General features: G+C 46.6%; 1 protein-coding gene across 13 annotated transcripts in view; it reads right to left on the bottom strand.

Annotated features, from left to right (window-relative positions):
- The window catches only part of Rere (arginine-glutamic acid dipeptide repeats), a 342,546-nt gene that overhangs the window by 47,158 nt on the left and 272,182 nt on the right, over positions 1-23,206 (bottom strand). For 12 of the 13 annotated variants that reach the window (XM_029475940.1, XM_021161463.2, XM_029475947.1 and 9 more), the window contains one exon: positions 3,617-3,697. In XM_029475940.1, the coding sequence (XP_029331800.1) occupies positions 3,617-3,697 (81 nt within the window). Of the gene's footprint in view, positions 1-3,616; positions 3,698-4,221; positions 4,359-23,206 lie in introns of those variants that run through there. The other variant, XM_021161464.2, reaches the window with a different exon arrangement.

Raw genomic sequence — 23,206 nt, 5'->3', positions numbered from 1 at the left:
GGCAGTGGTGGCATATATAAACCCTCCTTCTATAGATGTGTGTGTGTGTGTGTGTGTGTGTGTGTGTGTGTGTGTGTGTAAAATAGTTTGGGGCTCAAGAAGTGGCTTACAGATTAAGAACACTTGCTACGCCGGGCAGTGGTGGCGCACGCCTTTAATCCCAGCACTGGGGAGGCAGAGGCAGGGGGATTTCTGAGTTCGAGGCCAGCCTGGTCTACAGAGTGAGTTCCAGGACAGCTAGGGTTACACCAAGAAATCCTGAAACCCTGTCTTGAAACAAAACAAAACAAAACAAACAAGAACACTTGCTGCTTGCTGTTTTTGTAGAGAATACAGTTTGGTTACCAGCACCTACTTGGTGGTTCGTAACTGTCTGTAATTCTAGTTCCAGGGGATCAAATGCCCCCTTCTGACCTCTGCAGGCATCCATGTGGTGCACAGACATACATGCATGTAAAACACTCATACACATAAAATAATCTTTAAAAATATTTATTCTGAGGCTAGAGAGATGGCTGGGCAATTAAGAGCATTGACTGCTTTTCCAGAGGGCCCAGGTTTAATTTCCAGCACCCACATTGTAGCTCATGACCATCTGCAACTATAACTTTGTTCTAGAGGATCCACAGGTACCCTCTTCTGACCTCCTCAGGCAAAACATCCATATACATACAATAAAAGTAAAAAAAAAATCTCATGTGTGTGTGTGTGTGTGTGCGCTGAGAGCTCTAAAGAGAGAGAGCGCTAGATCTCCTGAGCTAAAGTAACAAGAGATTTAGATGCCTGATGTAGGCACTGTCAAGTGAATTCTGGTCTTCTGTAAGAACAGGAAGTGCTCTTAAGCTAGGAGCCATCTCTCCAGGGTCTCCCAGGCCCCGGCACCCCACTTTGTTTTTAGGCTGAGAGCGTCTGTCTCATGCAAAGAAGCACCATTTCAGAAACAGTGACTTCCCAGTAACCTGTCAAAACGTGATCGGAACTTCCCACAGCATCAAACTAAGCCAGAAAAAAACCTTCAGGGAGATCAGGTGCTATAGATGCTGGCCAGGCCATCGATACAACACAGGTCTGCTGACCCTCTAAAACCCAGTCATGCCCTCCAGATGTTTCAAATCTTCTGGGAGTAGCAAAGAAAGCAGCCCATAATGCAATAGAAGAACATGTGGCAGAGCATCTAGATTGTAAGAATTTTCTATAAAGTTTCCTAACCATAAGGTTTCCATCAAGAAAGTTCTGGAACACAGGTACCTGCAAGGTTCCTCATCTTCTGCAACAGTGGACAGTGCCCTTTGCCTCCTCCCGTAGTTGTCTGTAATGATTAGCCAGGCTAGGTTGATAGCTAAGGAAAATATAAGACAAGAGCCTCTCCCAGCTGATTAGAACACTTAAGAGATTCACCCAACTACCAAACTTCTCCCAAGCCATGAGCAGGGAGCGGGACCTAATGACACTCAGCAGAAGTGTGAGAGGCCCTCCAGGGCTGCAGGCCTCTCTGCTTCCTGTACTCTAGTGACTGTGCCCACACAAAATGGCTGGAAACTAGGAGGGAATGGTGTTTAGAGAAGGCACAGCCATGGCAGGTGAGGGGAAGCAGCCCTGGAATGATAGGCAGAAACCCTCTCCCAGGGCTGCTCCGCAGCAGGAAAAGGCCTGAATTACTGAATCAGTCCATGACGTGGGCAGCCAAGATCAGGTGGGATCTGGACAAACTGACTTTCTAATTAGGAAACCAGGTAAGGGACACTGTGCTAGGTTAAAGGTCCGTCGGGTCTGCTTTCTGCATTCCGTTAAATAAAACTGTCTTGTGTTTCCAAGGTTGTTAAGCAAGCACAAGACCCTGGATGGATTCCCAGCATCCCCAGCTCCCACCTCCATCTAAGATTTTGGTTTAATCCTCAATTGTACTACTTTTCTTTTTTCTTCCTTGCTTCCTCCCTTCCTGTCCTACAAAGCATCAAGATAAAATGACTGTCCAGATTTCTTTTGTCAGATCTTTACGCTTTACAACTTTCAGCAGATAAAAGGGACAGATAAAAGTCTAGAGCAGGAGGGTTGAGATAATTGCTAAGGGCTCAATCCCAGCACCAGTACCAAAAAAAAAAAAAAAAAAAAAATCTGAGCTGATAGGCTAAGAATGAGCTATCAACTTGACACATGTCACTGACTTTTCTACTCAGCCCAAAGAAGGCTGCTACTTTTGAGTCAAGACACTTTATTTTGTTTTTTTGTTTGTTTGTTTGTTTAGAGACAGGGTTTCTCTGTGTAGCCCTGGCTGTCCTGGAACTCACTCTGTAGACCAGGCTGGCCTCGAACTCAGAAATCTGCCTGCCTCTGCCTCCCAAGTGCTGGGGTTAAAGGTGTGTGACACCACTGCCTAGCATTAAAGTATGTAACAACTTAGAAAATATGAGATTCTCAGAAAATTTAGAGTTTCTACATCGCTGCTGCTCTGCTCTCCATTACAAAGTCTCTTCAAAACTTGTTCTGGAAAGAGTAAGAAACAGATTGATTCCACAAGATATCGCAATATCTATAGTTTGGGTCCTCTCAGTGGCCCATCTCGGCACATTTAGATGCACAATGATGATTTAATCTTAACTTAGTTATCATTAACTGGAGAAATCTATTTACTGGGATGTACTTGGAATCTCAGAACCTTTCTCCCCAGTTATCAGGGTTCTACACGTGTTCTATAGTCTAGAAACAAACTGTTCATTTTTAATAAGTAAGAGCATTAAACACCAAGAGGAAATCAGTAACCACCAACTGAGAAAACCTACCATCACTTTTGTAATGGATAGTCTGCATTCATCCCTCTCTTCCTAAAGCCAGATTAGATATCAATCATAGCCCTGCTCCCCCTCCTAGGTGGGAGGTACTTCCGGTCACTGGGTCAGACTGGAGGCTGCCAGCAGGGTGAGGTGGGTGGTCCACCCCACCTTCCTGGAGGCAAGCACTTACAGGTATCTGAGCTTGTACTCTTACAGTGTCACCTACCAAGGAAGTCTCCGCACACTCTCCCACAGCAAGTTCATCAAAAGCAACGGTCAGGTCAGCATTTGACCCTCAGCTTTTGAAACAGCAAAGGAATTTTTTTAAAGCCCCCATTAAGCAACTAATAAAAACCCTTTTCACTACAAAGTAAAAAAATTTAAAGCTGAGAGAGTAAAGATTTAAAAGAATTTTCTCTAGAACACAACAACCTTACTTTAAATAAACGGAGGGGAAATCCCAGCAGAATTCCATCAACCTCTCAGCTCTATCCTTTGGCTTAGTCTATGACTTTTGACAATTACTAAATCCAAACTAGCGATAAAATGCCATTTCCCATTTCAGCCAGCGGATTTAAAATTAGATGTTAACTCTCTAGCGACCCCCCCCCCACACACACACACTCTGTTCTTCCCGTTACAACGCGTTCCTCAGAAGGATAAGCACAACATGTCACTCTGATATCTTAAAATCACCAGCTGAAAAGGAAGAATCCGGAGGCCGGCCTGGGTCAGGCACAGAGCGGGGTTAAAGGAACCATTTCCTAAGCCCAGATGCGAAGAAGCAGCAGGAGCAGAGCAAGGGAAAAAACAACCCAAGTTATATAAAGTCCAATTGTACTCACGGTTTCCTTACTGGGAAGCAGCTCCTTTCTGATTCTGAAGAAGTTCTTGCCGTATTGTCGGAGCCCCTTAACGAAGCGTTTCTGTGATAAAAGAGAAACAAGTGAGATGTAAAAACCAAAACCAAAACAGGATGTCAGCAAAGCAAAGATATCTGCAATCAGCAGAAAAGCAACCACAGAAAAGTCTGAGCTCGGGAATATTAGCCAGGCTGGAGGCTTTCAGCGGCACAGCTGGGACCTGCTGGCAGAGCAGGGCAGGGCAGCCCCCGGCCTGCGGGGAACCACAAGCAGCGCCGCACGTTTCGGGGGTTAAAAGCAATCGGAGCCAAGGCGGCCTCCGGGAACCACAAGCTGCAGGAAGGAGCAAACAACAAACAGCCCGCGTTGCAATAAACCAACATAGCTGCTTTTCACCCGCGGAAGCAGATGCCTTCGCAGAAGTGTCTCGGGCCGATCCGGCCCTCTTCCCATCCCCTGACCGCGGAAGCCCACAAGGAGCCGGTAGTCCTGGAGCCGGGAGCCTCTGGGGTCGAGCCCCCGGCCCTCCCGGTCTGCCCGACCCCAAACAGACTTTCACTTTGCCCGGTTCCAGGAGCAGCTCCCACCTCCGATCCGAGGGAGACTCGCAGCTACAGGTAAAGAGGCCGCGCCCGTCCCCGGGCTCCACAAAGCGCAGGGCCAGGCGGCCGCGGGCTGCTTGGCGTGTGACCGCGGCGGGGCCGCGCGGGGCGCGGGGAGCGGAGGGCGCCGGGGGAGGAGGCTGGAGCGCGGCGAGCCCGGCGGCGGGCGGCTGCAAAAGGCGGCCTGGATCGCCGCCGCAGCCGCTCGGCTCCGCCCCGCCCGGCCCCGCAGGCGACCAAGCCCTCGACACGGCCTTCTCGGTGTCTTCCCTGAGAGCAGCAGGTCACCTCAAAGGCGAAACTTGCTACCCACCAGGGCCAGGCCGCATGCCCACAGTGAGGCAGCGAAACCCGCGCCGGTCCCTCCCGCCCGCCGTGGCCACTCCAGCCCGCGGCTGAGGCGTTTGCTCCCGCCAGGCCTGGGTATCAGCCTGCACTTCACTAGTGATCACCACGGAAGCGCCCCAGCCAATAAATCAGCTGCCCACTGGGAAGAGAGGCCTCCCACTCTGGGTGTGAGAGACCCGCGGGACAAACACAGAGAAGGGCCAGACCTGGCCTACAAGACCCATCTACAGCCTCCCGCTCTAGTCCTGCAGGCTCTGCGAGTTCCGAGTTCTCCCAGTGCTGGATATGACTCATCACTGTCAATTTTCAATATAATTGATATAGTTCAGTGGGAGAATTCTGTGAGGCACAAGAAAGCAGCGCACACTTCTTGGTATGAAGAGCAGACTTCTGGTACTTGACTTCTGCATCAGTCATACAATCAACAGGCAGCCTGAGCTGCACACAGCACCTCTAGAGCAAGCCCTTGAGGAGTTCCAATCAGCCCAGAGAAGCAAATAGGTACAGATGGACCTTGGGCCTATAAAGAAAGCAGCAGAGGAACAAAGGGTGGTGGGTGGAGCTGGGAAGAGGAAGCAAGCTCTGCTTGACTTAGGGGACTTGACAAGGAAGAGCATAAGCCTGCCAGGTGAGCTCCAGCTGGGCTTCCAGTTGCCCAGGAAGGACATAGGAACATTCTGGAAACTCCAAGGAGGACAAGTATGCAGAAAGAAAAACTGACTGCTTGTAGATGAGATTTAGAGGGCAGTGAGGATCAGGCTGCACTGAGCTTTGAGGAGTTAAGATCCAATGGCAGACCAGGGGTTGAAGGTGGAGCGTTCCCTGGGGAGGCCCAAGTCGTGGAGTAGGAAAAGAGCAGCAGAGGCTGGTGGCACAGCACTGTAGGGGAGGAGGCCCTGAATTCACTCTGGTGGGTTACTGTAGCACTGGGAGGGACTTTGAAAAACCTTGACAGGGTATGCTTAACCTGTGACTGGCTTTTTGCAGGTAAGGTAAGTGCATACAGTCATCACAGAGCACTCCAGGGCACTGCCTGAAAGCAGCAAGGGGCATCGCAACTGTGCACCAAGGGAGGCCAGAGCATCTTCTCACCAGAACAGGTTACCAATGGGAGGAGCAGTGTTTGTAGGGTTAGAGGGAGCTTTGAGAAGGGGAGATGGTTGGTAGGAGATAGTTTGGAGGGTGGAGTGCCAGACTGTGGTATCAAATGTAGGGTTAGTGCCCAGCAACATACAATGTATTCACCAGAAAAGAGAGAAGAAGGCTGACTCTGGAACATCTGGATAATGTGATAGAGCAGGGCCAATGAATTCAGAGTCTATGCTTTCACAGATTATGAGAAACACCATTCAAATCACAAGTAATTATTAAGCATGTGCTCTATCATCCCCAACCTAAGGAAGGTCTATCATGAAACAGATCAGAGTCAGCCAGCCTCACAAGTCCTAGTTTCCCAACATTCTCTATGAAATTCAGTCTGTTGGTAGCTGTCCTGTGACTGTACACTTTCCAGTTCATTTAACACCAGTGTGCCAGTTCTTCAGTTCTGAGATCAGCAGCTCAACTCTTCCTTCCAGCCCACCTACTGAAGGCCCAGGTCCCACCTCCAGCCCTCCTTCCTGGAACGCAGCTCACCATACAGCCTGTGACAAGCCTTTGCCAAGGGAAACTTTCAAGCCTCCATATTTTAAGCACATTGCAGCCCTAGCCTAGGAAGGCAGAAGCAGTGGGAGCTGAAGCTCAAGGTCAGCCTCAGCTAAAACCGGATTTGAGAACAGCACAAAACAACAAAAACCTACGGCTTTCCCCATCAGCTCCCATTATCTTTCCCAGCTCTTCTAAGAGTAACACTTGTTGGGCGTTGGTGGCACACGCCTTTAATCCCAGCACTTGGGAGGCAGAGGCAGGCAGATTTCTGAGTTCGAGGCCAGCCTGGTCTACAGAGTGAGTTCCAGGACAGCCAGGGCCAAACAGAGAAACCCTGTCTTGAAAAACCAAAAAAAGAAAAAAAAAAAGAAAAACAAACAAACAAACCAACCCAAACAAACAAACAAAAAGTAACACTTAACCCTGCAGGATGGTGCCCATGCTTCTTTGAGTCCTGATGTCAAGGCCCACCCTACCTTTCCATCCAGATGCCTGATGATGTCAGTTCTACCTCTAGGGTTCATTTAAAATACAGACTGGAATCCTTCTTGCTCCAAAATTAAAGTCCTGTGAGCAGCTCACTCACTGATTTGTAGGAGACTTCCTGTACTCATCTATAAAAGCTGCAAAGGCAGCAATCCTATCCAACGCCACGTTCCTTCCTATGGGACTGGACAGTTGGTGTTCTCAAGTTTCTGAAACAAGTGAAGTCAACTCTGCTAGCACTGGCTTGTCATGGACTAAGAAATGGAGAAGGACCCATAGCCAAGCAACATGGTGCTTGCTTAAAATTCCAGCACTTGGAAGATGAAGGCAGGAGGCTAAGGTATTCAAGGTCATTCCTCTCTACACTGTGTGTCTGAGGCTGCCCTGCATTAATTAAAAAAACAGAGCAAAGAAACCAAAGCAAACAAACCTATACCAAACAAACAAGGACCACCACAAAAATGTCCACTCTGAACTCTGGAAGCTGAAATGACTCCCTGTGACACCCAGCCCAATTATTTACTTATCCTCTCAATGTGCTTCCAGGGTTTGCTTTGGTCTTTCTACTCTTCAAAATTCCCAGGACAACCTCCAACCTCCTGTGTTCTGGCTGTAAGTTTCTTGAAAAATACTCACTAGTGTCTCTAAGGGTGCATCTATGAAGCAATCCCACTGAGAACACTCACTTGGCAGTCTCACAGGCATCTCAAACTAACTACACTTCCAGAAATATGAACTGGCATCTGATGGGGAGTGCAGATCTATTACTGCTGTCCATGCATGACAAACAAGTGCAAAGTACTCTTGGCCTTATTCTAAGAAAAAGAGGAAGTAAAAGCTTCATGTGGCCTGTGCTGTTACTTCTCTATGGAAAGCCACAGGCCTCAAAACCAACCAGACATCTGCCTCGCAGGGCAGCTTTACCTTGTGGTTTACCAGAAATGCAGAGTGGCCTCTAAAATAATCGAAACAAAGCCAAGCCCTCAGAGCACACGGTAGCTGGACGACATCAGTATGTGAGACTAGCTTCTAAGGTGGGCAACTCCATCCCTCTGTGAACCCCTGTCTCCACATGAAAACCTTCATGTTTTCGATAGTAATTTAACAGTTAACATGCTGACTTGTTTACAGAGAGGAATGCTAAGCCACTAAGTTCATGGTCTGTTTCTTATGTCTTCCATGAACTCAACATTTCCAAGGCCTTGAATATTATTTCTCGGGTCCTGAAGGTGTAATGTTAGAACGCCAGGCTGCCAAGGGTGACAGAGGAAGTATATGTGTATATTTAAACTGTGGTAACTGGCTGGGTCATACTGCCAGGGCTAAGTAGCCCTGCTTAATGCTCCAGGGCCAGCAGCCATCACCTGCACACGTGGCTGCTGAAACTGATACTTGTTTCTTTAGTACTCTGCACCTTGGAAGCTAGGCCTCATTGTTTTCTATGTATGAATCCTCACAGCCAGGTGAGACCCAAACACAAATCTGTACTTAGCCATGGTAACTCAGTTTATGAGTAAGTATGTTACAGGCTTGTTCCTAGTGGGGAAAACTTTACTTCTGGCTTAGAAATATGACCAGGGGCTGGAGAGATGACTCAGCAGTTAATAACACTTGTTGTTGGTGGGGTGGGGTGGGGGATCGGGGATCTGGGTTTGGTTCCCAGCACTCACATGGTGGTGGCTCACGGCCAGGTGTAACTGCAGGTCAAGGAGAACTGACATCCTCTTCTGACCTCCAAGGGCATCAGGTGCCACATGGTGGAATATATATATATATATATATATATATATATATATATATANATATAGATATAGATATAGATAGATAGAGATATGGTTTTTATTTATATAAATATCATATATATACACCATATCTATATCTATATGCAAAAAAACCCACATTCACATGAAATAAATGAATTATTGCCAATATCCAGTACCGTATTCCTCCCCAAACTCACTCTTCCCCTGTTGCCCTCACCCAGAGAATATATTTAGTCATGAAGTTAAAAACTCACTGAATGTGAAAACTCTGGCCATCAGTAAAATGCTTCTGGGCATCCTACAGCCAGGACTTAATGTAAAACTCCTTAAAATTGACATTTTGCTAGGACACTCAAGGGTACACAGAGAAACCCTGTCTTGAAAAACAAAACAAACAAAACCCAATAACATAAAAGGGCATTTTGAGAACTGGCAATGTGGCTTAGCATGGAAAGGGGCTTGCATCTAAACCTGACAACCGGACTTCCATCCCTAGGACCTGCAAATTGTCCTCGGACTTCTAAATGAGCCTTATGGCATGCAAAGTCCCAACACAAACATTGTGACACACAGAAATAAACAATATTTAAGAAAAATATTTTTAATAAAGACGTTTGAGTTTCATAAAAAGAATTGTCAAATTCTGGCTTGGGATTAGAACAGAATTTCAGCCATTTCTGGAAAGGCTCTAATCATACTCCAGCCATTTTGTACATAACATAACTACATATTATGTGAAGCTGTGATCTCAACATTGATGTTATACAATCTAAATATTGACTAACTCTAAACAACCCCCAAAATGCTTAACATCCTGCATTATTAAATACTCACGCTGGATTCCTTTTCTGTCAACAAGCACGCCCACATTACTAGTTTGCAAATATGCTCTTGTGGATTTGTTATCAGGATATGTTTGATGTGTTCATCTACTGCACGTATCCCTCTACCCGGGGCTTCCTACCATCCAGGTGGGAGGGGCTGAGAGAGGTCTGTGTGCAGTCTACTCTTCTGTCTCACAGAGAATCCCACATGGCTGTTTACTCACAGCCATTCCTGAAATGGGAAGATGCTCACAGAAATAAATGCAGTGACATTAATCTCCCTCTCCAGGTTAATGTGTCCTGGGGTTCCTGTGCTGTTGCTGGGAACACCTGCCTGAGCTCTCAGTGCACAGCGGGCTCCATGCCCACTGTGTGCGCTCCTGTTCACCCTGAGATGGCTAGCTGGGCCTGGACAAGAAGCCTCCCGTTAGTCCTCCCGCTCAGCAAACAAAGCGGCAGTTTATGCATGTCTTGGCGTGGAGAGGGTGGTGAGGTACACCTAATGCAGCTGCACTTAATGGCTGCATGCTGCCTTCAGAGCCACTGCCCCAGGCTCCCTCCATCCACCTTAGGAGCAAAGCTTCTAACAGCTCCATCTCACAGATGAGGAAATTACATGGCATCAAATCCTTGATTCAGGGTGGGAGGGGCGGAGGTGACATACATAAACAGAGGAGCCTAGAGAATGGGGTGGGGTGCAGAAGTTAAAAGCATTGTACAGGTCAGAGATAAAGGCTTCTGTTTTAAGATAAAGTATTAAAACTATCTCTGTATGGGCAAGTAAAGATATCACATTCTTCACCCTTGTCTCAGCCTCTTAAACAGCCTTTGCCCCTTACATAAAATTCCTGCCCCACCACCCTCGAACAACAACAAAAGGCTCTGAACATCAAATTGGAAGTTGTAAGACTCGTGGGAGAAAGTTGAGTCCTGGGATGATCAGGTTGCCTGTAGCCCTAGATCACATGCGCACATGGCTCCCTCAGAAATCATCTGAGCCTGGTCTGCAGCACCAGAAGAGTGGGGGTGGACCTCTGCATTAGCCACTGGCTGAGAACTCTCACAATTAACTCCTTCTGGTGAATTTTAACTAGTACATCACAGTCAGAAACACGACATGACTTCTCTACTTAGTCCTCTTACATAACAGTTTAGAGAACACTGTCGGTATTAAAATGAGTCCCACTGTGAAAATGGTCTTCTGCTCTATCCTGTTTGCTGCACAGAACTTTACGTTAATAATGCATTGGTTCTCAGGGGACGAAAGAGCAAGCAGATCTGCAAGTAAGCAACCTACAGTCTTCCTCTGCCTGCCCCGAGACAGACGGAAAAGTGTGAGACCTTCAGCCAGGCACTGGGAAACTCTATTGAGTTTCCTGAGAAGTAGGAAGGCAGGACAAAAGGTGTCTTCAAAGTGACTAACAAGGAGTCTTGGGTTAGGAAAGAATACTGGCCCCTTGGCAGGCAGAGGGTGCACGGCATCATGCCTGTGGCTGCCCTGACTGAGAGCCCGCTGGGTGACAGTCTATTCCAGTTCAGCAGACGGCCGGCCCTCTGGTAGTCAGTCAACATCACCCCATCCATCACCTTCCGAGAGTCACTGCTGCATCACCTGCTTTAGGCTTAAGCTCTTATACACTAATGAAAGGTGTCCCAGTGAAGTGCCTACCATTTTGGCAAAACATAGTACCACAGGGTATCTAGGAGGAGACCGCTGCTCCTGGTTTCTGTCTCCAGTTTAAATACATTCCACAATGGCTAGTACTATTCCAATCGAATTGAAAGTTTAATTAACTTCAGAGTTTCAGTATAGCAAATTATGTAAACTATAGTTCGTTTAGGCCAGCTATGGTAGTGTATGTATAATTTTAATCCCTCAGGAGGCAGAGGCAGGCAGATTTCTGAATCTGAAGCCAACCTGGTCTACATAGTGAGTTCCACGGCAGCTACAATGAGACCCTGTGTCAAAAACCCAAAGTAAACAAATACTATTCTTTTATTGGTTATTATCAAATCTCTAGTTTATTTTATCTTTTACACTCACATTCTATTCCAAGACAGCAAAGTTGCAAATACACTGAGTAAAGGAGCATGCAGTAGACCTGTGTCCTTGTTGAAATATAAGAAACATTTTCTTTTTTTTTTAAAGATTTATTTTTTTTATTTATTATATGTAAGTACACTGTAGTTGTCTTCAGACACTCCAGAAGAGGGCGTCAGATCTTGTTACAGATGGTTGTGAGCCACCATATGGTTGCTGGGATTTGAACTCCGGACCTTCGGAAGAGCAGTCGGGTGCTCTTACCCACTGAGCCATCTCACCAGCCCAAGAAACATTTTCTATGAATTCTACATAAAAGATCTAAATGACTAGTTTCTAGAAAGATTAAACCCGGGCTGGTGAGATGGCTCAGTGGGTAAGAGCACCCGACTGCTCTTCCGAAGGTCCAGAGTTCAAATCCCAGCACCCACATGGTGGCTCACAACCATCTGTAACGAGATCTGGCGCCCTCTTCTGGAGTGTCTGAAGACAGCTACAGTGTACTTACATATAATAAATAAATCTTTAAAAAAAAAAAAAAAAAAGATGAAATAAGCTTTTAAAAAAAAAAAAAAAGAAAGAAAGATTAAACCCACGGTCACATGTTTCTCGCTGTCTCGTAACACACTGTGAGTTCTGGGGTTACTTTATCATGCTTTGCCTACATGTGCCAGGAGAGCTCGGAAGAGGGCTGCAAAGCCCCTGACACTGGGGTCCATGGTTTGGACCACCATGTGGGTGCTCCAAACAACCCAGTCCTCTGCAAGAGCCATTTTTCCAGAACCCTCTCTCCATACATATGTTCCCCTGAGGCAAACTTGAATGCACATTTTATTCAGAGAAATATTGTCCAGTTTCATGTCCTGATATAAGGCTATATGGGCTAAAGATATGACAACTCAGGCTATGGGCTAAGGACATGACTGAGGGGTGCTGGACCACATGCTCAAAGCAGTTTAGTGCTGAGCCTACAGAATTATCTAGAATTTCTCAGTGTCTCTCAAGTTCCCCGAGTTCATATGGTTCCTTCAGGTCTTGATGTAAACAGTAACGGCAGTGGTAGCAACACACACAGCCATAATATACTTGCCCAGACAGGTGTCCCTGAGCCACACTATAGGTCAAGAATCAGACGTGGTGTGTACAACATGCTAAGGGCTTGATATGCTCCTTCATCCTAGACACTCCCTGCCGCGTGACTGCTAAGGCCTGGGGCCCTCCCTGCAGGACTCCTTCTTGTGATCAACATGCTTCCTGGGCAGGCTCAATAAAGTTCTTCTATGCTTACTTCCTACGTGGATCTCAAGATCCTGTGCACACCCTCACAACCTTTTATTTCAATAGCTGCACCTCAGCTGTTGACTTCTTATGGAGGACACTCTCCTGGGGCTGAAATTAGGTAGAGAATAAAACATTTCATAAGCATACAATACAATATACAGCTGTAAAGGCCCATGGCTACTCTCGGGACTCCAGGCTGCCCTGCTGTATCTACTGATCCTGCCCTCACTACTCACCAGTCAGAACCTGGTACAGGATAAATTCTACCTTCCCAAAGATCCTGATTGCAGCTTATCTGAGCCCCTGAGCCTTCCCAGCTTCTTTCCCTCTTAGCAAGCTAGTGAGGGCCTTAGATCCCTTAGTACCTACTGCTGTCAGCTGCAGATGAGTTATAGAAGAAGCACCTGGTTGCAGTTAAAGATGTGATTTCTTTCTGCTTGCTATAGCTACTAACTGCTGCCATGCTTCCTCTGACGTTCTGTGATCTCTCTCATCCCTAAGCTGCTTTTGGCCATGGCATTTTTTTTTTTTTTTTGGTTTTTCGAGACAGGGTTTCTCTGTGTAGCCCTGGCTGTCCTGGCACTCACTTTGTAGACCAGGCTGGCCTCGAACTCAGAAATCCGCCTGCCTCTGCCTCCCGAGTGCTGGGATTAAAGGCGTGCGCCACCACGCCCGGCTTGGCCATGGCATTTTATCACAGCAACAGAAAAGTAACTAGTGCCAGCAATAGTAATACAAGTTCAGCCACTCTGAGCCAAGTGGTCTGGCACACACCTTTAATTGCAGCACTGGTTATCCAGGACAGCCTGGTCTACATAGGGAGTTCCAGGACAGCCAGAAAAATCCTGTCTTCAAAACAAAACAAAAACCAAAAACCCAAACCAACCAACTAAACACAAACTTCAGCCATTCTGGAAGCATCAGGTTGGAGAACAGGCCAGACAAATCCACCCCAGCAGTCATGTCCTAGCATGGGAATGAGGGGTCTTGAAGGATTCCAAACCCACAGCCCATATGACTGTGCACAACCACACTTCTCACACTAGGGCTCAGAGCTGCTCCTCACTCAATTCTCCCCCCTCAGAAATTAAGGGAGGACATTTTTTCCCCCCTTTGAGATAGGGTTTCTCTGTGTAGCCCTGGCTGTCCTGGAACTCACTTTGTAGACCAGGCTGGCCTTGAACTCAGAAATCCACCTGTCTCTACCTCCCAAGGGCTGGGATTAAAGGTGTGCGCCACCATGCCTGCCTGGGAGGGCATATTTCTAATGCTGTTTTCAGGGTAGTTTTGTTTGTCTGTGATTGTTAGGAGTGATTTGACTTATGTAGATCACTAAAACCTTAACCTTGGCCACATCTGGCAGTATACACATGTAGTCCAAGTACTTGGGAGGCAGAGGCAGAATTCAAAGTCAGTCTTAGCTATAGGATGAGTTTGAGAGCAGCTGGTGATACATACAGAAGACCCTATCTCAAGACAAAAAGAAAGCAAACTAAAATCCCTTTGAACTTAACGTTAGTCAAGTATTAATGTAAATAAAGAAGCAAACTCCTACTTGTTGGACACTAAGCAAGCTCTGCTCTAAGAACTCCTAGTTCTTAGACATCACATGCGGTATGAGACTCACATATGAGACTCTGCCAAACTGCAGAGGCAAGGGGCTGCTTCAGGTGTTACAGGCCCCACATCTGATGACATGGAGCAAGTGGGCCTCAACCACAGTTTATTGATTACATGAATAATCTGGAGGTGACCACAGTCCTTCCAGATTGTCTGGCTTCATTCTGTCTGTCCACAGGCCTCCACTGCTAAGTGTCTAAATATAACTAACAAAACCAAAGGATGCCTTCCTTATCTTCTCCAACCAAACCTACACAATTACTAGAGGATGCAAGCTATCCTCTTCCTACCAGCTACCTGCTTAAGGTAAAGAATAAACAGTTTTCTATTTCAACCTTTGTGTATTGACTACTCCTTCCCAGGCTGTCTGCTAACAAGTGAACATTACTCTATTTTCCATTCAAGGACCACATACCTGGTAGGAAAATGACTACATGTCAGGTGGGGTAAGTAACAGCTGAGTCCTCCTACCTACCTTTACCTATGACTCCCTGAGTTAATAGATGACTGTGTTGAGCACAGCAAAGTCCTTTGCTTCAGGGTACTGACCCAGTCAAGTCAGAGGCTAGGTAAACAGCAGATCAACAGGTGCAGAGATTCAGCTGACTAAATACATCTTGCCAATTATTGGCTACACAGCTACATTCAAATTAAAAATAACCTGGCACTAATAGCAGAACACAAACAGCCATTCTTTCCCTGTGATATCATTCAAGAGTCTCCATACAAATGCTCCAGAAAGTGGTTCAGGAACATGCTGTTAAAGGCTCAGCTTGCATTAACAAAGTTGATCTCGGCACAGAGCAAAGGTGTATAAAATAAAAAGAACTGTAGCTTGGCTGTTAAAGCGCAAAGGAGAAAAGTCATCTCAGTGAGAAAGCCCTTCGTAAAACCTGTTTTAAAAAGGGGTGGTGGGTGGAGGGCTGTGTATGAAGCCCTGGATCCATTCCCCGTCAGGAGCAGCAGCACAGGCCAGTGCTAGGAAAGGAAAGGCTGACGGATCACAAGTTGATGGGCACCCTCAGCTACACAGGAAGTTCAAGAATAGCCTGAGCTACAAGAGGTTATGTCTCAAAAATGTCTTCATAAGTGTTTATATTATAAATTATATTTATCTAAGTATATATATTTATATATATATTTATATTGCATACACATATATACTGTTTATTCTCTGTGTGTGTGTACACATATATACTGTTTGTGTGTGTGTGTGTGTGTGTGTGTGAGTTAGTATACCAGTAGCTTACAATAACAAGATGCCCAAGCACCGAATGGTCACCTTTGTGAAGGTATATAACTGTACTAGCACAACCCTGGGCAACAAGGACCCATATGCATACAGACATCTGATCTCAAATCAAATACACCATATCTGTAAGCCACTGAGAGGACTCCTGACTCCCTGATCAGGGAAAGGCACCACAGCTCACTGTCATTCCTGGTAGGGACTTTATTTCCCTTCTATGATACAAGCCTGAGTTCCTCACTGAGTCCAGCCAAGATATCACCGCCCGAAGCAAAGAAAGCCAGCTGGGCATGGTGGCTCACATCTTTAGCCCTGGGACTGCAGAGGCAGAGGCAGGCTGATGTCTGAAAATTCAAAGCCAGTCTGTCTGGTATACATGGTACATTCCAGATCATCCAGGGCTACGTAGTGGGATCCTACTCAAAGAAGAGAAGAAGAAAAAGAACCCACAAAACAAAACAAGATTATGAGCCCAAAGGGAAGGAAAGTCAGTGTCGTTTTAAGAAATGCAGTCCAGTGGAGCTAAGAAGCACTTCCATCAAAGCCAGACCTCAGCCATCAGTAAGAGTTCTGTCAACCAGTGGTCACTGTCTCCTACCCACCACAGGCACCGTGTTTGCTCAGTCTGCCCCCATGAATGATGGCTATCACACTCAGGCAAGTCCCTACAGGGGACTAGATAGAAAGCTGGTATGAGCCAATCACAAGGCTGCCCTGTATGTATGTATGTATGTAGTCTAGACTGGTATCTAGTCCCTACAGGGGACTAGATAGAAAGCTGGTATGAGCCAATCACAAGGCTGCCCTGTATGTATGTATGTATGTAGTCTAGACTGGTATCTAGTCCCTACAGGGGACTAGATAGAAAGCTGGTATGAGCCAATCACAAGGCTGCCCTGCTGGTTTCTGTTCAGAACAACAGTGCTCCCCTGATGCAGAACATGGTTCCCTGCACTTGTTTGTTGGAGAAGGTATCTGAGGTTAGGAAGGAGATACTGTCACAAGAGCTGTGGAGTTTCATTTTGGCAGGAAAATCCATCTTGCTAGAGTGACTTTAGTTAGAAGGCTGTGAGGAAGTCAGGAGCAGAGGGCACCCATTACTTCTGGCATTTTGCTGGCGAAGGCAAGACAGCCGTGAGTTCAAGGCTAGGCTAGCTACACTGAAAGATCATCTCAAAAAGAAAAGTGGAGGTTATGTGGGGGATGGTAGAAAAGGCAGCATGGGCAGAAGCAGAAAGTGGGGAGCCTGGGCGTGCTCAGAATGAACAATCAGAGGCCCTGTCTTCTATAATAGGTTCACACAGACACATATTGTGCACACACTTGAAAGAGACCCACCAGCTGGGCAGTGGTGATGCACACCTTTAATCTCAGCACTTGGGAGGCAGAGGCAGGCAGATTTCTGAGTTCGAGGCCAGCCTGGTCTACAGAGTGAGTTCCAGGACAGCATGGGTGATACAGAGAAACCCTGTCTCCGGAAAAAAAAAAAAAGAGAGAGAGAGAGAGAAAGAGAGAGAAAGAGAAAGAGAGAGAGAGAGAGAGAGAGAGAGAGAGAGAGAGAAAGAAAGGAAGAAGTTCCAATAACAATATGTGGACACAACAAGGACGTAATTTTATTCTTTTCTGTGTGTACGTGTGATAAAAATCCTCCAATTAACTTCCTTCTTTTATCTTTTCTCAGCGTCGTTCCTATAAACCCAGAGAGGGGGAGGGGAAGAGAGATCCATTTCTAAGGCTTGGTTTACGGTGCTTACAGTTCCACCAATAAATCATCTCCCAATCTGGGCTTGGAAAAGCACTGGCCACGGTTTGATTGCTCCAGCCCCAGGTTGCCAGGCAACCAGCACAAGGGGGAAGTCTGAGAAGAGCTGACAGATAGCCAAGTGGCTGAAACAACAGACTTCTCTCTGTCACAAATGTGTTTCAGAGCACTGCTTGTCCACCTCCTGCTCTCTGCTAAACACGACATGACTGTAAAATCAAAATCAAAAGGCCACTGTGATAAAAACATACTTCCTGCCCAATTACCAATTGTTAAAAATGCTGTGGGGAGGCCCAGATCACACAATGTACTGCAACAGAAATGTGATACTGTAAACGAGATGAAGTCGCAGCGTTTGAGAAACCTGAGCTAAATGCGGCCTTGTCATTTCAAGTCAGGGGACCTGGTGCGCAGAGGAAATCAGCAGTCAGAAAAGCACCGGAAGGAGAACAGCGACTGATGGAGGAGGTCGTTACAGGGGAAGTCACAACTGCTTCATAAAAAACAAGAAACTCTTCAACTGTTCACTGTGGCCTAGAGACAGCAACAGTGTCCTTCCTCTTCAGGGTTGACCAAGGAGCTCCTGGAAGCCACACATGCTGGTGGATCCAACTGGACTCCCACATGCTTAACTGTGAACTGGATTCATAGTATTCTTAGGATAATGTTGATGTGACCAGTGTGAGGTACAAGAGTCTAAGGAAACATCTGAAGCACCTGGGGCCTGTGTCCTAAGCCAGCACACGGTGCCAACAGGTATAATAAGTACCAACGCTGGGCAGTGTGCTGCCATGAGCCATGGTATTGAACCTGACATCTTGAATGTTCCAGAAACAAGGGGCAATTCCTAATCTGCTTTATGCCATAGATACTTTGTCATTCTGGCCAACCTAAGTCTCCTAAAAAACAGTTTGTGTTTGCCAAACACATGGGACTTCAGAGGGAGCCAGTGATAATGAAATTCCATCACTAAAGTTTATTTTTATGTATATTAAGTGTTTGCCTGCATGTATGTAGTGCACTGCATTTGTGCAGTCCCTGAGAAGGCCAGAAGATGGTGTCATATACCTTAGAACTAGACTTACAGGCTCCTGTCCACAGCAATGTGGGTACTGGGAACTGGAGCCAGGGCCTCTTGAGAGCGGCCAGGTCTTATCAGCAAGATGTTCCTCCAGCTCCACCTAAACATTTTTTTCCTTTTTTTTTTTTTTTTCCAGACAGGGTTTCTCTGTGTAGCCTTGGTTGTCCTGGAACTCACTTTGTAGACCAGGCTGGCCTTGAACTCAGAAATCTGCCTGCCTCTGCCTCCTGAGTGCTGGGATTAAAGGCGTGTGCCACCACGCCCAGCACCTAAACATTTAAAAGGTGTGCTGGAGTGGTGTGTGTGCTCCATTGACAATAAAGAGCAAATCTACCTGAGGGTCTGCTATAGGGAAGAGGCGCTGTGCACTCTTTCCAGTGTGAGTTCACAACATGGGCTTCAGAGCACAAGGGCAGAACTTTTCTATGAAAGCAACGTCAGCCCGTTCATGCTTGGGGCGCCCAGGATGACCCTCTCTTTATACTACCAACCCATATCCTACCAGGTCTCCAGGACTCTCCTGGGGACCAACTGATGATTCAAATAGTTCTTAGGGAATCCATTTCCAAACCCTCAGCTTTCGTAGGATTCATCTGTCAGGGAGGGCCGGTATCTACCTTTCCTTCTCATCTCTATTTGTTTGTGTCGTCTGTTTTTATTATTGAGACAGGGTTTCTCTGTGTAGCCTTGGCTTTCCTGGAACTCAATCTGGCTTGAACTCCTAGAGATCCTGAGAGCTATGGTTAGAGGTGTGCCTCACCACCTCCGGCTTTCTTCCCTCCCCTCTTCTCTTAGGAGGAAGCTTTGGTGCTCTCAGGGCACTGCATAGAGCACAATTCAAGGCCCCAGGGCTAAGTCAAATACTTTTGTTTGTTTGTTTGTTTGTTTGTTTGTTTTTTCCGAGACAGGGTTTCTCTGTGTAGTCCTGGCTGTCCTGGAACTCAGTCTGTAGACCAGGCTGGCCTCCAACTCAGAAATCTGCCTGCCTCTGCCTCCTGAGTGCGGGATTAAAGGCGAGCGCCACCACACCCGGCTTTAGATACCTTTTAATTCTCTGTTTTCAACCTAATTGAAGTTTTGATGAACTACCATCTGTTAGGCAACTGAAAACAGAACCCAACACCAGATCACTCTTTGGGCGTTATTATGGAAGGAACTCAGGTAATCAGTGATGCTGGCAACCCTCAATTCCCATCTGTTTATTCACGTAAGCATGGCTTCCTGGCACTCACATCTACAAATAACTGACAAATGGGAATAAGCAGAACATAACCTCATGCTAATGCTCATCTAAGAGCTAATTTTTAAGAAGTCCACCGCATTAACCAGGCAGTGATGACGCGCACTTGGGAATGTGTGTGACGGGTGAGTTTTAGTTTGCCTTATGTCTGTGCGCCATGTTCCTGGGACTTCTGCAGGCCAGCAGAGAGCATAGGAACTCCTAGACTGGAGCTAACAGGCATTGTGAGCCACCATTTGGGCGCTGGGAACTAAACCAGGGTCCTCTGTAAGACATTAAGTACTCTTAACCACTGAGGAGTTCTCTAGACACCCATTTGATTTTAAATGTCAACATTTGTACACTGGAAATGACATCCTCATGATAAAAAACATATACACACAAAGACACACAAAGCAAACAAACAAGACACACAAAGGCAACTGCCAGGTGGCTAGTGATATGGCTCAGCGAGTGGAGTGTTGTTGAGCACACAAGAAGTATTGGTTACACCGGAGGGTGGGACAGGAGGAACAGAGTTCGAAACCTCCAGCCTGGGCTGCATGAGAGACTGAAATGGCACGTCAGTGTGAATGGCTGCAGGGACATTCTTTTAGATGCTTCACATGCAGCATTTGCACTGTTTTCTTTTGAGAGAGCGTGCTGGCCTAGGTCACCTGGCTCTGGTTTCTAAATGCTGGTGATTACAGTGGTGCTACTATGCCTGGTGGGGGTTGGGACAATTTTTTTTTTTAAAGTTTTGTTTTCCTTTGTACCAACTGAAGAGAGACATGGAAATTCTCTGGAGTACCATGCAAGCACTGTCCATATCAACTAGACTCAGCACACTCTGGATTAACTGTAGAGCCAGTGAGGGCTCCTGAGCTTGTCCCAGCATTACATCTTCCTCTGTGCTGGCCTCAGGGGAACTTCCCACATTCTGACTTCTGTCCTTACAGTATCACCCTCTTCTGTTGAGGTTGTCATGTCTGCCAGAAACCTTGTACTGACAGGCATTTAATAACTGTCAGTTCAGTGGCATTTCCTTCCTAGATACTTAGAAAGAGCCTAACTGTTGAATTAGTCCCCGTCCTGAGAGAAAGGGCAACACTCATTTAAAGTAGTCCAAGGCACTGATGGATTCCCCCAGAAATCAAGGCTATTTGACTTTTGCTTTTTGTGCTTTAAGCAGTCACACACCCCGAGAGGCTGGTTCTGTGAGACAGAGGACTATAGCACACAACAGAAGAATGTCGAAAGGGTAGAAAGGAGACAACTGAGTAGTGAGACAAGTTTCTTACTCTGGAGGAAATCACAGACCAAAGATGAACAGGACACCAGTCTTCTCACAGGGTGCTCAGAGGGCAGACAGGCGGACATTGTGGCTCATGCACTAAGATCTAATCTGCTAAGAGCAGAAAAAAAAAATTCCCTCCTAGGCGTAAGAAAGGATGAGAGAGACGTTCCTTTCACAGGAGGAAGTGAATCATCCACACGTTAGGCTCCTCTTCATCTTTTTTTGTCTTAGGCCTTTCAGACTTTTTGATAAAACATACTATACTGAGGAAACTTCAAAGAAAGCGAAAACCATGGTGACAAGGGAATCCTACCAACTAGAGTCCCATTTTAAGTTCAGGCACTTTCCTCAGTCCTTTCTCTCGGTCCACAGGAAACCATCACCCACAGCCACTGTAAGATCACTACTGTAAGATTCCTTCCCAATCTTGGAAGTCACAGTTACCCCCATCTTCACGGCTAAGACAATGCTCCCCCCACACAGCGGAGACCTAACCTTCCTAGGCAAGTAAGCAAACGGACAACAGGATGATGCCTCAGAGTGTTAGGTGCGTGTCCACCCACTCCCCAACCCTGCCTCCCTCCTCAAAGCTTTTGCACGCCTTCAACCCACCTGCTCAGTGTTAGGAAGGTCTGGAGCAATCAGGTTACCTTGCCAGCTGCACACTCTCATCAACAACAGTACTGCTATGTCCCTGTCAAGGGACCGAGGTGATGAGCAACTGTACATATTTCGCACTTTTGCTCCTCCAACATATCTCAGACTATTCTTATTTCCAGCCAGAGACACCACTGTAGAAACTCTAAATGGCTATTTGTACCACCACAACTTTGGCCTGCATTGTCCCCTACAAATGTCCCAATGTCTTCTGCTCCCCGACCTCCTCTTCCTCACATTAAGATCCATATAGCATCCCTTAATGCTTCCAATCCCAGGGCAGCAATTCCACTTTGCCATCTAGGTAGTCCATCCACTGCCCTTGCTCAGGCACCCTTAGTAGTGGTCCTCACCTGTCTCTACCAGCATCACAGCTGAGAACATGAACATTTTATCCACCTTCTAAGGCTCTGTCTGTGTCCTATTTCTGGTGTGTTGTAATTCTAAACAAAGCAGCCTGTGGGGAACCACACCAAACACAAAAATTAAAGATCTTTCCTGTTTACCCTTGAGCAGCCTAATGTTAATCCCACAAAATCCCTGCCTGATGGAAGCCCCTGGCTATCTACCCATCTACCACCTCTGTCCTGATTTCCAAGTTTCCTTGTGTGGGAATTCTGGATAGCTATAATCTTGTGACAGTGTAACAGGGACCACTGCAGGAGGGGACAGTACAACAACACGAGAATGACATACAACTGACCAACAGACAGACACACTTCTCCAGGTAATCCTACACTGCAGGTTAACTTGGAAGGGAAGGTAACTCCTTTCAGGAGTTGTGAGATTTAACTTCCAGCTCAAGCGACATGTGCACTGCTCCTGACATTTGTCTCAGCTTTTCTATTAATTCCAACACAGAAAAGGCAAGGAAAGCAAGAATGTTCTCTCCTCAGTCATGGCCAAAACTAAACAAACCCACGGTCAGCCTTTCACCACTTTCCACCTCTCAGTCTCTGGGAGAAGCTGCAGAGAGTAATAGGCCCAGGCTCAGGAACATCTATGCAGGTTCTCTGCCTGGTCTTCCTACTGAATTCAAGCCAAGGACAGCGCTAGTCCCAGCATTCTCCACCTTAAAAAGCAGCATTGTGGGGCGAGGAGGTGGGGGATGGAGAGATGATGGCTCAGCTGTTAAGAACACTGCTCTTCCAGGGGTCCTGAGCTCAGTTCCCAGTAACCATAAGGTAGCTCATGATCATCTATAAAGGGACCTTCTCTTCTGGCACACAGGTGTACGTGCAGACAGAGCACTCCTACATAAAAACTAAATACATAAAAGGAAGTAGTGGATGTGGGCAGATGGATTCATGCCTACAATCCCAGCACTTGGGAGGTGAAGGGCAGAAGTTCAACATCATGTCCTGTTACAGAAGCTGGCCTGGGCGGGTGCAACCCAGCCTTTAAAATAATATAGTTTTCGGCTGGAGAGATAGCTCAGAGGTTAAGAGCACTGACTGCTCTCCCAGAGGTCCTGAGTTCAATTCCCAGCAACCACATGGTGGCTCACAACCATCCTTAATGAGATCTGACCTCCTCTTCTGGAGTGTCTGAAGACAGCTACAGTGTACTTACATATATAATAAATAAATCTTAAAAAAAAAAAAAAAAGCCGGGCGGTGGTGGCGCACGCCTTTAATCCCAGCACTCGGGAGGCAGAGGCAGGTGGATTTCTGAGTTCGAGGCCAGCCTGGTCTA

This window comes from Mus caroli, chromosome 4 (genome assembly GCF_900094665.2).
Source record: "Mus caroli chromosome 4, CAROLI_EIJ_v1.1, whole genome shotgun sequence".
Lineage (NCBI taxonomy): Eukaryota > Metazoa > Chordata > Mammalia > Rodentia > Muridae > Mus > Mus caroli.
This window is presented reverse-complemented; position numbering and strand designations above follow the sequence as displayed.